General features: G+C 42.1%; 1 protein-coding gene across 1 annotated transcript in view; it reads right to left on the reverse strand.

Moving 5' to 3' along the window:
- The window catches only part of LOC116552835 (keratin-associated protein 9-1-like), a 52,792-nt gene extending 40,558 nt beyond the window's left edge, over window positions 1-12,234 (reverse strand). Inside the window, exons 1-2 of the mRNA XM_032279722.1 lie at window positions 10,541-12,234; window positions 9,749-9,779 (exon numbers count right to left, since the gene is read on the reverse strand). Of these exons, the coding sequence (XP_032135613.1) occupies window positions 9,749-9,779; window positions 10,541-10,917 (408 nt within the window). The 5' untranslated portion in view covers window positions 10,918-12,234. The remainder of the gene's footprint in view (window positions 1-9,748; window positions 9,780-10,540) is intronic.
- Window positions 12,235-13,002: the final 768 nt, after the last annotated feature.

Genomic DNA, 13,002 nt, shown 5'->3' on the forward strand with positions numbered 1-13,002 from the left:
TTGTAACTAAGATTTCATCATCCCACCCCTGTATCTTGGATCTCAGTGTACTCAGATCAATATGCGTTTGCCAGAATCTGCATCTCTGTGCCTGAGGGCTCTTGTATTCCAATAGAAGAAAGTCAAGTTACCTGTGCATGTCACACAGAGAAATCATTCAACCAGTGATTCTGGAGAGTTAATTTATGAAGACTCTAACTTTGTCCTCCTGAAGCAGGAGAATTCTCATTTGTTTTTTTTAATCATTTCTGACAATTTTTTGTTTGCTTTAAGCTTTAGGTGGTCACTGTGATACTGGTTTAATAGTGTACCCTTTTCTTTTTTCCATTTATTTATTTTATTGCATTTTAGGTTTTGGGGTACATGTGAAGAACATGCAAGATTTTTGCATAGGTACACACGTGGCAGTGTGATTTGCTGCCTTACTCCCCATCACCTACATCTGGCATCTCTCCCCTTTCTATCTCTCCCCAACTCCCCACCCACCACCGTCCCTACCCTACTTCCCCCTAACTGACCCCAGTGTGTCGTGCTCCCCTCCCTGTGTCCATGTGTTCTCATTGTTCAACACCCGCCTATGAGTGAGAACATGCGGTGTTTGATCTTCTACTCTTCTGTCAGTTTGCCGAGAATGATGGTTTCCAGGTTCAGCCATGTCCCTACAAAGGACCCAAACTCATCGTTTTTGATGGCTGCATAATATTCCATGGTGTATATGTGCCACATTTTCCCTGTCCAGTCTATCATCGATGGGCATTTGGGTTGGTTCCAGGTCTTTGCTATTGTAAACAGTGCTGCAATGAACATCCGTGTGCACGTGTCCTTATAGTAGAACGATTTATAATCCTTTGCATATATACCCAGTAATGGGATTGCTGGGTCAAATGGAATTTCTATTTCTAGGTCCTTGAGGAATCGCCACACTGTCTTCCACAATGGTTGAACTAATTTACACTCCCACCAACAGTGTAAAAGTGTTCCTATTTCTCCACATCCTCTCCAGCATCTGTTGTCTCCAGATTTTTTTTTCCCATTTATTTTATTGCATTTTAGGTTTTGGGGTACATGTGAAGAACATGCAAAATTGTTGCATAGGAACACACGTGGCAGTGTGATTTGCTGCCTTCCTCCCCATCACCTACATCTGGCATTTCTCACCTTGCTATCTCTCCCCAGCTTCCCACCCCCCACCGTCCCTCCCCTATTTTCCCCCAACTGACCCCAGTGTGTAGTGCTCCCCTCCCTGTGTCCATGTGTTCTCATTGTTCAACACCCGCCTATGAGTGAGAACCTGTGGTGTTTGATCTTCTGCTCTTCTGTCAGTTTGCTGAGAATGATGGTTTCCAGGTTCATCCATGTCCCTACAAAGGACCCAAACTCATCGTTTTTGATGGCTGCATAATATTCCATGGTGTATATGTGCCACATTTTCCCTATCCAGTCTATGGTCGATGGGCATTTGGGTTGGTTCCAGGTCTTTGCTATTGTAAACAGTGCTGCAATGAACATTCGTGTACACGTGTCCTTATAGTAGAATGATTTGTAATCCTTTGGATATATACCCAGTAATGGGATTGCTGGGTCAAATGGAATTTCTATTTCTAGGTCCTTGAGGAATCGCCACACTGTCTTCCACAATGGTTGAACTAATTTACACTCCCACCAACAGTGCAAAAGTGTTCCTGTTTCTCCACATCCTCTCCAGCATCTGCTGTCTCCAGATTTTTTAATGTTCGCCATTCTTACCGGCGTGAGATGGTATCTCAATGTAGTTTTGATTTGCATTTCTCTGATGACCAGTGATGATGAGCCTTTTTTCATATGTTTGTTGGCCTCACGTATGTCTTCTTTTGTAAAGTGTCTGCTCATATCCTTTGCCCACTTTTGAATGGGCTTGTTAGTTTTTTTCTTGTAAATCTGTTTTAGTTCTTTGTAAATTCTGGATATCAGCCCTTTGTCAGATGGGTAAACTGCAAAAATGTTTTCCCCTTCTGTTGGTTGCCGATTCACTCTAATGATTGTTTCTTTTGCTGTGCAGAAGCTGTGGAGTTTGATTAGGTCCCATTTGTCTATTTTGGCTTTTGTTGTCAATGTTTTTGGTGTTTTGGTCATGAAGTCCTTGCCTACACCTATGTCCTGAATGGTTTTGCCTAGATTTTCTTCTAGGGTTTTTGTGGTGTTAGGTCTTATGTCTAAGTCTTTAATCCATCTGGAGTTAATTTTCGTGTAAGGTGTCAGGAAGGGGTCCAGTTTCTGCTTTCTGCACATGGCTAGCCAGCTTTCCCAACACCATTTATTGAACAGGGGAATCCTTTCCCCATTGCTTGTTTTTGTCTGGTTTGTCAAAGATCAGATGGTTGTAGATATGTTGTGTTGCCTCCGAGACCTCTGTTAACTTCCATTGGTCTATATCTCTGTTTTGGTACCAGTACCATGCTATTTTGATTACTGTAGCCTTGTAGTATAGTTTGAAGTCCAGTAGTGTGATGCCTCCCGCTTTGTTCTTTTTGCTTAGAATTGACTTGGCTATGCGGGCTCTCTTTTGGTTCCATATGAAGTTTAACGTGAATTTTTCCAGTTCTGCACAGAAGGTCATTGGTAGCTTGATTGGGATAGCATTGAATCTGTAAATTACTTTGGGCAGTATGGCCATTTTCATGATATTGATTCTTCCTAACCATGAACATGGAATGTTTCTCCATCTGTTTGTGTCCTCTCTTATTTCATTGAGCAGTGGCTTGTAGTTCTCCTTGAAGAGGTCCTTTAAGTTCCTTGTTAGTTGTATTCCTAGGTATTTTATTCTCTTTGTGGCAATTGTAAATGGAAGTTTGTTCTTAATTTGGCTCTCTTTAAGTCTGTTATTGGTGTATAGGAATGCTTGTGATTTTTGCACGTTGATTTTGTATCCTGAGACTTTGCTGAAGTTGCTTATCCGTTTCAGGAGATTTGGGGCTGAGACGATGGGGTCTTCTAGATATACAATCATGTCGTCTGCAAATAGAGACAATTTGACTTCCTCCTTTCCTATTTGAATACACTTTATTTCTTTTTCTTGCCTGATTGCTCTGACTAGAAATTCTAGTACTATATTGAATAGGAGTGGTGAGAGAGGGCATCCTTGTCTGGTGCCACATTTCAAGGGGAATGCTTCCAGTTTTTACCCATTCAGTGTGATATTAGCTGTTGGTTTGTCGTAAATAGCTTTTATTATTTTGAGATACGTTCCGTCAATACCTAGTTTATTGATGGTTTTTAGCATAAAGGGCTGTTATATTTTGTCACAGGCCTTCTCTGCATCCATTGAGATAATCATGTGGTTTTTGTCTTTGGTTCTGTTTATGTGGTGAATTACGTTTATAGACTTGCATATGTTGAACCAGCCTTGCATCCTCGGGATGAAGCCTACTTGATCATGGTGGATAAGCTTTTTGATGTGCTGTTGCAATCGGCTTGTCAGTATTTTATTGAAGATTTTTGCATCTATGTTCGTCATGGATATTGGTCTGAAGTTTTCTTTTCTTGTTGAGTCTCTGCCGGGTTTTGGAATCAGGATGATGTTGGTCTCATAAAATGATTTGGGGAGAATTCCCGCTTTCTGTATTGTTTGGAATAGTTTCAGAAGGAATGATATCAGCTCCTCTTTGTATGTCTGGTAGAATTCAGCTGTGAGCCCATCTGGACCTGGGCTTTTTTTGGGTGGTAAGCTCCTAATTGCTGCCTTAACTTCAGACGTTGTAATGGGTCTGGTCAGGGTTTCGGCTTCTTGGTTTAGGCTTGGGAGGAGGCAAGTGTCCAGGAATTTATCCATTTCTTCCAGGTTTACTAGTTTATGTGCATAGAGTTGTTTGTAATAATCTCTGATGATGGTTTGAATTTCTGTGGAATCTGTGGTGACATCCCCTTTATCGTTTTTTATTGCAACCATTTGGTTATTCTCTATTTTCTTTTTTATTAATCTGGCTAGTGGTCTGTCTATTTTGTTGATCTTTTCAAAAAACCAGCTCCTGGATTTATTGATTTTTTGAAGGGCTTTTTGTGTCTCTATCTCCTTCAGTTCTGCTCTGATCTTAGCTATTACTTGTCTTCTGCTAGACTTTGAGTTTTTTTGATCTTGCTCCTCTAGCTCTTTCAATTTTGACGATAGGGTGTCAATTTTTGATCTCTCCTTGATTCTCATGTGGGCACTTATTGCTACATATTTTCCTCTAGAGACTGCTTTAAATGTGTCCCAGAGATTCTGGTATGTTGTGTCTTCATTCTGGTTGGTTTCGAAGAACATCTTAATTTTTGTCTTCATTTCATTGTTTATCCAGTCAACATTCAAGAGCAAGTTGTTCAGTTTCCATGAAGCTGTGCGGTTCTGAGTTAGTTTTTGAATTCTGAGTTCTAACTTGATTGCACTGTGGTCTGAGAGACTGTTTGTTATGATTTCCGTTCTTTTGCATTTGCTGAGGAGTGATTTACTCCCAATTATGTGGTCAATTTTAGAGTAGGTTTGATGTGGTGCTGAGAAGAATGTATATTCTGTGGATTTGGGGTGGAGAGTTCTGTAAATGTCTATTAGGTTTGCTTGGTACAGGTCTGAGTTCAAGTCCTGGATATCCTTGTTAATTTTCTGTCTGGTTGATCTGTCCAATATTGACAATGGGGTGTTAAAGTCTCCCAGTATAATTGTGTGGGAGTCTAAGTCTCTTTGTAAGTCATTAAGAACTTGCCTTATGTATCTGGGTGCTCCTGTATTGGGTGTGTATATGTTTAGGATTGTCAGCTCTTCTTGTTGCATTGATCCTTTTACCATTATGTAATGTCCTTCTTTGTCTCTTTTGATCTTTGTTGTTTTAAAGTCTAATTTATCAGAGATGAGAATTGCAACTCCTGCTTTTTTTTTTGCTCTTCATTTGCTTGGTAAATCTTCCTCCATCCCTTTATTTTGAGCCTTTGTGTATCCTTGCATGTGAGATGGGTTTCCTGGATACAGCACACTGATGGGTTTTGGCTTTTTATCCAATTTGCCAGTTTGTGTCTTTTGATTGGGCCATTTAGTCCATTTACATTTAGGGTTAATATTGTTATGTGTGAGTTTGATACTGCCATTTTAGTGCTAGCTGGCTGCTTTGCCCATTAGTTGATGCAGATTCTTCATTGTGTTGATTCTCTTTACCATTTGGTATGTTTTTGGAGTGGCTGGTACTGATTGTTCCTTTATATGCGTAGAGCCTCTTTGAGGAGCTCTTGTAAAGCTGGCCTGGTGGTGACGAAATCTCTGAGTACTTGCATGTTCACAAAGGATTTTATTTTTCCTTCACTTATGAAGCTTAGTTTGGCTGGATAGGAGATTCCGGGTTGAAAGTTCTTTTCTTTAAGGATGTTGAATATTGGCCCCCAGTCTCTTTCGGCTTGTAGGGTTTCTGCTGAGAGATCTGCTATGAGTCTGATGGGCTTCCCTTTGCGGGTAACCCGACCTTTCCCTCTGGCTGCCCTTAGTATTTTCTCCTTCATTTCAACCCTGGTGAATCTGACGATTATGTGCCTTGGGGATGCTCTTCTTGAGGAATATCTTTGTGGTGTTCTCTGTATTTCCTGGACTTGAATATTTGCCTGCCTTGCTAGGTTGGGGAAGTTTTCCTGGATAATATCCTGAAGAGTATTTTCCAGCTTGGATTCATTCTCTTCGTCACATTCAGGTACACGTATCAAACGTAGATTAGGTCTTTTCACATAGTCCCACATTTCTTGGAGACTTTTTTCATTCTTTTTAACCTTTTTTCTCTATTCTTGCTTTCCCTTTTTATTTCATTGAGTTGATCTTCGACCTCTGATATCCTTTCTTCTGCTTGGTCAATTCGGCTGTTGATACTTGTGCATGCTTCGTGAAGTTCTCGTGTTGTGTTTTCAGCTCCATCAATTCACTTATATTCCTTTCTATTTTGTCCATTCTCGTTAGCATTTCGTCAAATCTTTTTTCAAGGTTCTTAGTTTCTTTGCATTGAGTTCGAACATATTCTTTTAGTTCACAGACGTTTCTTACTACCCACCTTCTGAAGTCTGATTCTGTCATTTCATCACACTGGTTCTCCATCCAACCTTGTTCCCTTGCTGGTGAAGGGTTGTGATCCCTTGTAGGAGGAGAGGTGTTCTGGTTTCAGGTGTTTTCATCCTTTTTGCGCTGGTTTCTTCCCATCTTTGTGGATTTGTCCACCTGTTGTCTTTGTAGTTGCTGGCTTTCAGATTGGGTCTCTGAGTTGACTTTCTGTTTGTTGATGATGAGGTTATTTCTGTTTCTTAGTTTTCCTTCTAACAGTCTGGTCCCTCTGCTGTAGGTCTGCTGAGGTCCACTCCAGGCCCTGCTTGCCTGGGGATCACCTGCACCAGCTGCAGAACAGTAAGGGTTGTTAACAGTTTTCTTCTTTGCCATCTTTGTCCCAGAAGGATACCTGCCAAGTGTCAGTCTGATCTCTCCTTTATGAGGTGGCTTTTTGGATATACAGGGGTCAGGGAGCTGCTTGATGAGACAGTCTGCTCTTTATAGGAGCTCAAATGCCGAGCTGTGAGCTCCGTTGTTCATTCAGAGCTACTGGGCAGGTACGTTTAGGTCTGCTGCAGCAAAACTCATAAACCGCTTTTTTTTCCCCAGATGCTCTGTCCCAGGGATTTAGGGCTTTATTTATGAGTTTCCTTATGCTGCTGCCTTCTTTTTTTTCCTTCAGAGCTGCCCTGCCCAGCAAGGAGGCAGCCTAGTCACTGTCTGCTTGTAGAGGCTTTGCTGAGCTGCTGTGGCCTCCGCCCAGCTGCCGAGTGAACTTCCCTGCAGTCCTGTTTATATGGGTGTAAGTAGAACTGCCTCACCAATGGTGGCCCGCCACTGTTATGGTGGAGTCTCTCTGTAGTGGTGGGTTGCCTTGGCAACAGCGGGCTGCCTCAGTAATGGAGGGTTGCCTTGGCAATGGCTGACTGCCTCAGTATTGGCTGACTTCCCCCGTAGTTTTGGAGTGCCTCGGTAATGGCGGACGCCCCTCCGCCACAGAGCTGGACCATCCCTGGTTCAGCTGCGCTTGCTGTGAAACTCTCAATCCAGAGAGTTTCTGATTGCTGTTCTTTTGTGGGGGTGGGACCAGCCGAGCCTGATCGCCTGGCTCCCTGCCTCAGAACCTTTTTTTTTTTAAGTTGGTGTTCCAGTCACTTGTTGAAGAGGCGCCGGGATCTGTGTGTTTTCCCATGCGGCGACTCACTGCACTGGCTTAAACAGCAGCACTGAGATTCGTGGTGCTTTTTTTGCCCTGGAATCTACTGTCCTGGTTCCCTGTTCAGTCTCCTTTTTAAACAGATGAATGAGCGACTTCCCATGGCTCCAATCGCCAGCCAAAAGGGCACCCAGACCAGTGTATTTTGTATAGAAAACTGCTGCGCCGGGGTGCTGACAAAGCAGCCATGCAGGGCAAAGCAGCAGCTCTAGCCAACGCAGCTGCGCTGGCCGAAACAGTGGTGCTGGCGACCCGAGGAACTCCTCCGCCTGGGAATTTCCTAGTCTCTCGGCAATAAAAATGTGGGGTCTACTCACCCTCTGAGCTTTCACTGGGAACCGCAATCCTGAGCTGTTCCTAAACGGCCATCTTGGATCCACTCCCTAGTGTAACCTTTTCTTCATCATTTCTCCAGCATCTGCTCTTGTGATCCATACTTTTCAATAAACTACTTTCACTGGAATATTTTCCTCAGAGTTTGTTATGGGAAAACCAAACTCTGTTACTACACTTCCTCTCTCACCTCAATTTTCTCATCTCTATAATGGGAACTTTAACACCTATTTTGAATGTTTCTTCAAGAATTAATGATAATATCCATAAGGCATTTAGTCAATACCAGTGAAATAGTAGGCAAGCTAGAACATATTAGTTGTTTTTATGTCCATAGAACTTCTAGTTTTAATGTTGAAGATAATAAAACATGAATAACAATTAAGTACATTAACTAACTTCTTTTTTTTACTAGCTTTATTGAGACATAATTGACAAATAAACATAAAAATTGTGTATATCTAAAGTGTATGAGGTGTTGTTTCATGATATATATATTTACCGTAAAATCATAATATATTCCTTAGCTCACATAGTTACATTTTCCTTTCACTTTTATGGTACGAACAGCTCAGATCTAACTTCTTACCAAATTTCAGGTATACAATAAAACATTTTTGTTTACTATAGTCACCTTGTTGTACACTAAATCTGCAGAAGTTACTCATCTTGCAAAACTGGCCAAAAGAATGTGATAGTTCTTCACCTTCTTTACGCCGTCACACAATGACTATCACAGTCAGTGACTTTTGTCTCTTAGCTGACTCTTCAGAACATTCTAGATACACCACCTCAGAAGTTGGCATCTGTCTTGGAAACCTACATTGTTAGCTCATCAGAGGGATTTTTACCCGTCCCATGCTGGTAGGAAGTCCCAAGATGGTGGCCCGGGTCCCTAAGTTTTCTAATTCTCTCTGGGCCAGTATCAATCACTCGTTCCATGACTGAATACTTCAGTTGCATCATCAGTTCAGGAACAAAAGTACCAGTCTTCCATCTATCGTGATTTCCATGAATGAGAAAGTTCTGCCACTTTTCCTCCTTCTTAAATTCTACTGATTTCCCTGGAAATCAGAAGAATTGGTTTCTTTAGATGCTTCCTATTTGTCTCACAAAACTCAAAATGTTGTTTTCTACCTTTAGTCAGCACAGAGATTATGGTTTGTGCAACGCCATACATGCCCACTGGATAGTCCCTCAATCCCCAATTATTTTTTACTTAATTTTCCTAATAACAATTTGATTTTAGGGACAATTTGACTTAATGTTGCTTAATGTATTGTGCACATTTTAGAGGAAATAATTTTCATTTTGTTTTGTCAACAGGTATTCAGGAGAAGGAAGCCATATAAGAATATTATTTACATGATATAAATCCCCAAATGAGACTTCCATGCTGGTAGGAGGTGCCAAGATGGTGGCCCAGGTCCGTAACTTTTCTATTTCTCTCAGGGCCAGTATCAGTCAATCGTTCCATGACTGAACACTTGGGTTGCATCATCAGTTCAGGAACAAAAGCACCAGTCTTCCATCTATCGTGTCTTCCAGGAATGAGAGAGTTCGGCCATTTTTCCTCCTTCTTAAATTCTATGGATTTCCCTTGAAATCAGGAGAAGGAAGCCAAATAAGAATATTATTTACATGATATAAATCCCCAAATGAGACTCTCTTTCATGGGACACCATGCATTCTGACAAATGTTTGATGCAGATTAATTGAATAAATAGTTGGTCAGAGGCAGAGAGGAAAAAAGAGCCACATTCAGGGGAGCTATTAAATGCAGTCCCTGTTTTCATACCATGTATCTGTTGCTCACTGAGGTGTGGAAAACTAATTTGGGAAGACCTTTGTGAACAGAACAGAAATGTTATCTGCAAATATGAGAGATTATACCGCCCATGTTCAATGAACTCAGTGCATGTCTTGCTCTTACTGAATCCCAATATCATTTCTACTTTACTGAGAGTTGAATAGGAGTGTTCTCAGGCAGAAAGCGAAGATCTCACCTTGCACCCGAGTCTGTCCTATATTAGCTGCATCAAATCACACATTAAATTGTTCTCAGCTGAAAAATTGAGGTAATAACACATAAGCATCTGTTTTCAGAATCAACATGGATGTTAAGTATAGCATGGGATATGTGTGTAAATTCCATTTAAGCAATTCTGTAGAATAAAACAAAGCACCATATGAGATGGAGGATGGCTCAGAATTTATTCAGAAACATATACGTAAGAATCTCTGCTATGAGGCACATAGTCCAGAGTTATCATAAAAAGAAGAAAGAAGTGTAAAAAACCATGAGGAGGAAATTGAAAATGAAAATATGATTGCCAAGGTTACATATCCATTGCAGAAATCTAAATTTCTGAGAAGCAGAGAATGAAGCTCTTGACTTTAGAGTCAAAGCTGAGACCATGACTCCAATTGAGGACACAGGAAGCCGGCCCATGATCCCCAAAGTGTAAGAAGAAGAGAATCAGGATGAAGAACTCTGCCCTCCCTCAAGCTCATTCACAAGATTTTAAACATGCAGAAAAAAAAAAAAAAGAGAGAGAGAAATTGGTGAGAGCATATTGTCTTGGAAAGTAAAGATGTTCCCTGAAAGATAAGTCATTTGGGGCTGGGCACGATGGTTCATGTCTGTAATCCCAGCATTTTGGGGGGCCAATGTGGGTGGATTAGTTGAGGTCTGGTGTTTGAGACCAGCCTGATTAACATGGTGAAACTCCGTGTCTACTAAAAATACAAAAAATTAGCCAGGCATGGTGGAACAGGCCTGTAATCCCAGCTAGCTGGGAGGCTGAGGCGGAAGAATTGGCTGAACCTGGGAGACAGACGTTACAGTGAGCCAAGATCACGCTACTGCACTCCAGCCAGGGTGACAGAGTGCGACTCTGTTTCAGAAAAAAAAGTCAGAAGGTTGTTGTGTTAGGATGATGGTCTTTGGCAATGCTGATCAGCACCAGGAAGGTTGGCAGCAGCTGGACACACAGGTAGGCTGGCAGCAGGTGGTCACACAGGTGGGCTGGCAGCAGGTGGTCCTGCAGCAGGTCGTCTCACAGCTGGCTGGGCGGCAGCAGGGCTGGCAGCAGCTGGTCACACAGGTGGGCTGGCTGCAGCATGTCACACAGAGGGGCTGGCAGCAGGTGGTCCTGCAGCAGGTGTTTTGACAGCAAGTTGGGCGGCAGCAAGGCTGACAGCAGCTGGACACACAGCAGGAGGGCTGGCAGCAGGGTGTGCTGCTGCAGCTGGTCACACAGGTGGGCTTCCAGCAGGTGGTCCTGCAGCAGGTGGTCCTGCAGCACGTAGGCTGGCAGCAAGGGGAGCAGCAGTGGGTCATGGTGTCAGGGGTGGAGGGTGGGCTCCTGTTCAGAGGTGAGTTTCCCAGAATCTGGTGACTCCTTCCAATCTGGGCCTTTTAAACAGGTGGCCTCCAAAGTTTCCACCAATCAGGTGGACTTTTCCTTGTTGTTGTTTACATTGTTTTCCACAGTCCGTTTGGGATTGTCAAAGGGGAAGTTGTTTTTAAAATCTTATGAATCTTTTGAAGGTAAGGGTTTAATCTGTTTCTTAATTGTGAATTACTCACAGAAACTTTGTTTCAGATAAAAGGAAGCCCGTGCCATCATCAGCATGGTTCCTGCTCTGACCATCTTCTGGTCATGTGATAGTTTCTGGTGACTGGGAGGCTCAAGTTCTCTCTACCAACCTCCTTCCTTGGCTGTATGTAGATTGGGAAGTGTCTGCGGGGAAAAGTGTGATGATCATATTTTTACAGTGACCAAAGGAAGCCATGTCTGTGCCCAAAACTGCTCAGCTACCAAAGTCTGATTCAAGTCTAACAGGCATCTCTCTGTAGAACACGTCACCTGTGTCTTTCAGTTCCACCAAAATCACTTGGGAAGAGGGTGTTTGGCACCGTGTGTTCTATGTGGCAGAGAAGAATTGAAGTAGGTGGGTACAAGGAGAAGTCCACTGGGATTTAGATAGCATCAAGCACTCTTTGCCCTGGGGTGACCATTCATTCTGATTTGTCTGGGAGTGAGGGCTTACCAGGAATAGAATGTAGGACTTTCTCTGACATAACTGCTTTAGATTCAGACCAGCCAGCATGAGCCGTGTCTCAGCCCTAAGCCTGGTTACCAGCACAGTCAGTGCCATTTCTTCTGTATTTCTTTTCATGAAGGAATTAAGTTAGTTGAGATGCCACCTGATTTGTCTGGAGTTGTAACATGTTTAAACATTTTTCAGGTACATGATTCATTTAGGAAGAATGCCAATTTTTAATTTCTGACTTGAGATTGCTTTGTAAATGCATCTGATTCCATTACCAGGTTAGGAAACAGAAATTCATCCCATTTAGATTATATTCTCTTACTCATTACCCCAAACAGATAATCCTTCTATCAAGTTGTAACACTGTAGTCCAATTTGGCTTTTTCTTTTTTACTTCTGTGTGAATTAAAATGAGAATATTTTCTTCTCAATTTCTTTTGCATAATCAAAAGTAATAGTTATTGCCCTGTCATTTTACACTCTTCATGTCAGCAGAGCAGAAGGCAAAGAAGAGAGTTCCTATTTGTTTAGGAGTAATTATCCTGAAGTCAAAGAACTTAGGGGAATCTATCTGTAGCTCGGGAGATTTACTGAATATATTAATTTACTAGCACTGCCATGATAAAGTACTACAAACCAAGTGGCTTAAATTTATTTTCTCATAGCTCTGAAGGCTAGCAGTCTGAATTTAAGGTGTGGACAATGTTGTTTTTGCCTGAAGACTGTAAGGAACGTATCTGTTCCTGGTCTCTCTCCTTGACTTGTAGATGTGTGTCTTCTCCATGTGTCTCTTATGTTAGCTTCCTTCTAGAGCACACTGCCTCTGAACATCCTCATTCTAGACAAGCATCAGTCATATTGAATCAGAGGCCTAACTGATTCCAATATGATCTGATCTTAACTAATTACATTTTCAATGACTCTATTTGAGTATGAATTTGTGGAGACACAAGTCAACCCATAACACTGATGAATCTCCTTCTGTGTCCATGCCCGGCGATAACCACCAATGAGTGAAAACAGCAACGACAGTGGACAATGGTACAGTACCAAGCAGCTCAGACATTTCAGGAAGGAAGTTCTGGTTTACTCCTTCAGGAAAGTACATAGTGCAACAAAAGTGCTGGACAGTGGTGAAAGAAGTATAGAAGTTGTGGTAATTTGTGGAGATGATGAGTCTCAGGTGCACCTTATTATAGTAGCCCTAACTGTTCCTTGTTCCATTGGCCTTCATTTTATACATCTCTCCCCCTCCTTTCTTTTCTTAGGTTTTCAGTTCCTCCCTTCCTCCCTCCCTCCCTCCTTTCCTTCCTTCTTTCCTTCCTTCCTTCCTTCCTTCCTTCCTTCCTTCCTTCCTTCCTTCCTTCCT

This window comes from Sapajus apella, unplaced genomic scaffold (genome assembly GCF_009761245.1).
Source record: "Sapajus apella isolate SASKATOON/1434 unplaced genomic scaffold, GSC_monkey_1.0 scaffold12, whole genome shotgun sequence".
Taxonomy (NCBI): Eukaryota; Metazoa; Chordata; class Mammalia; order Primates; family Cebidae; genus Sapajus; species Sapajus apella.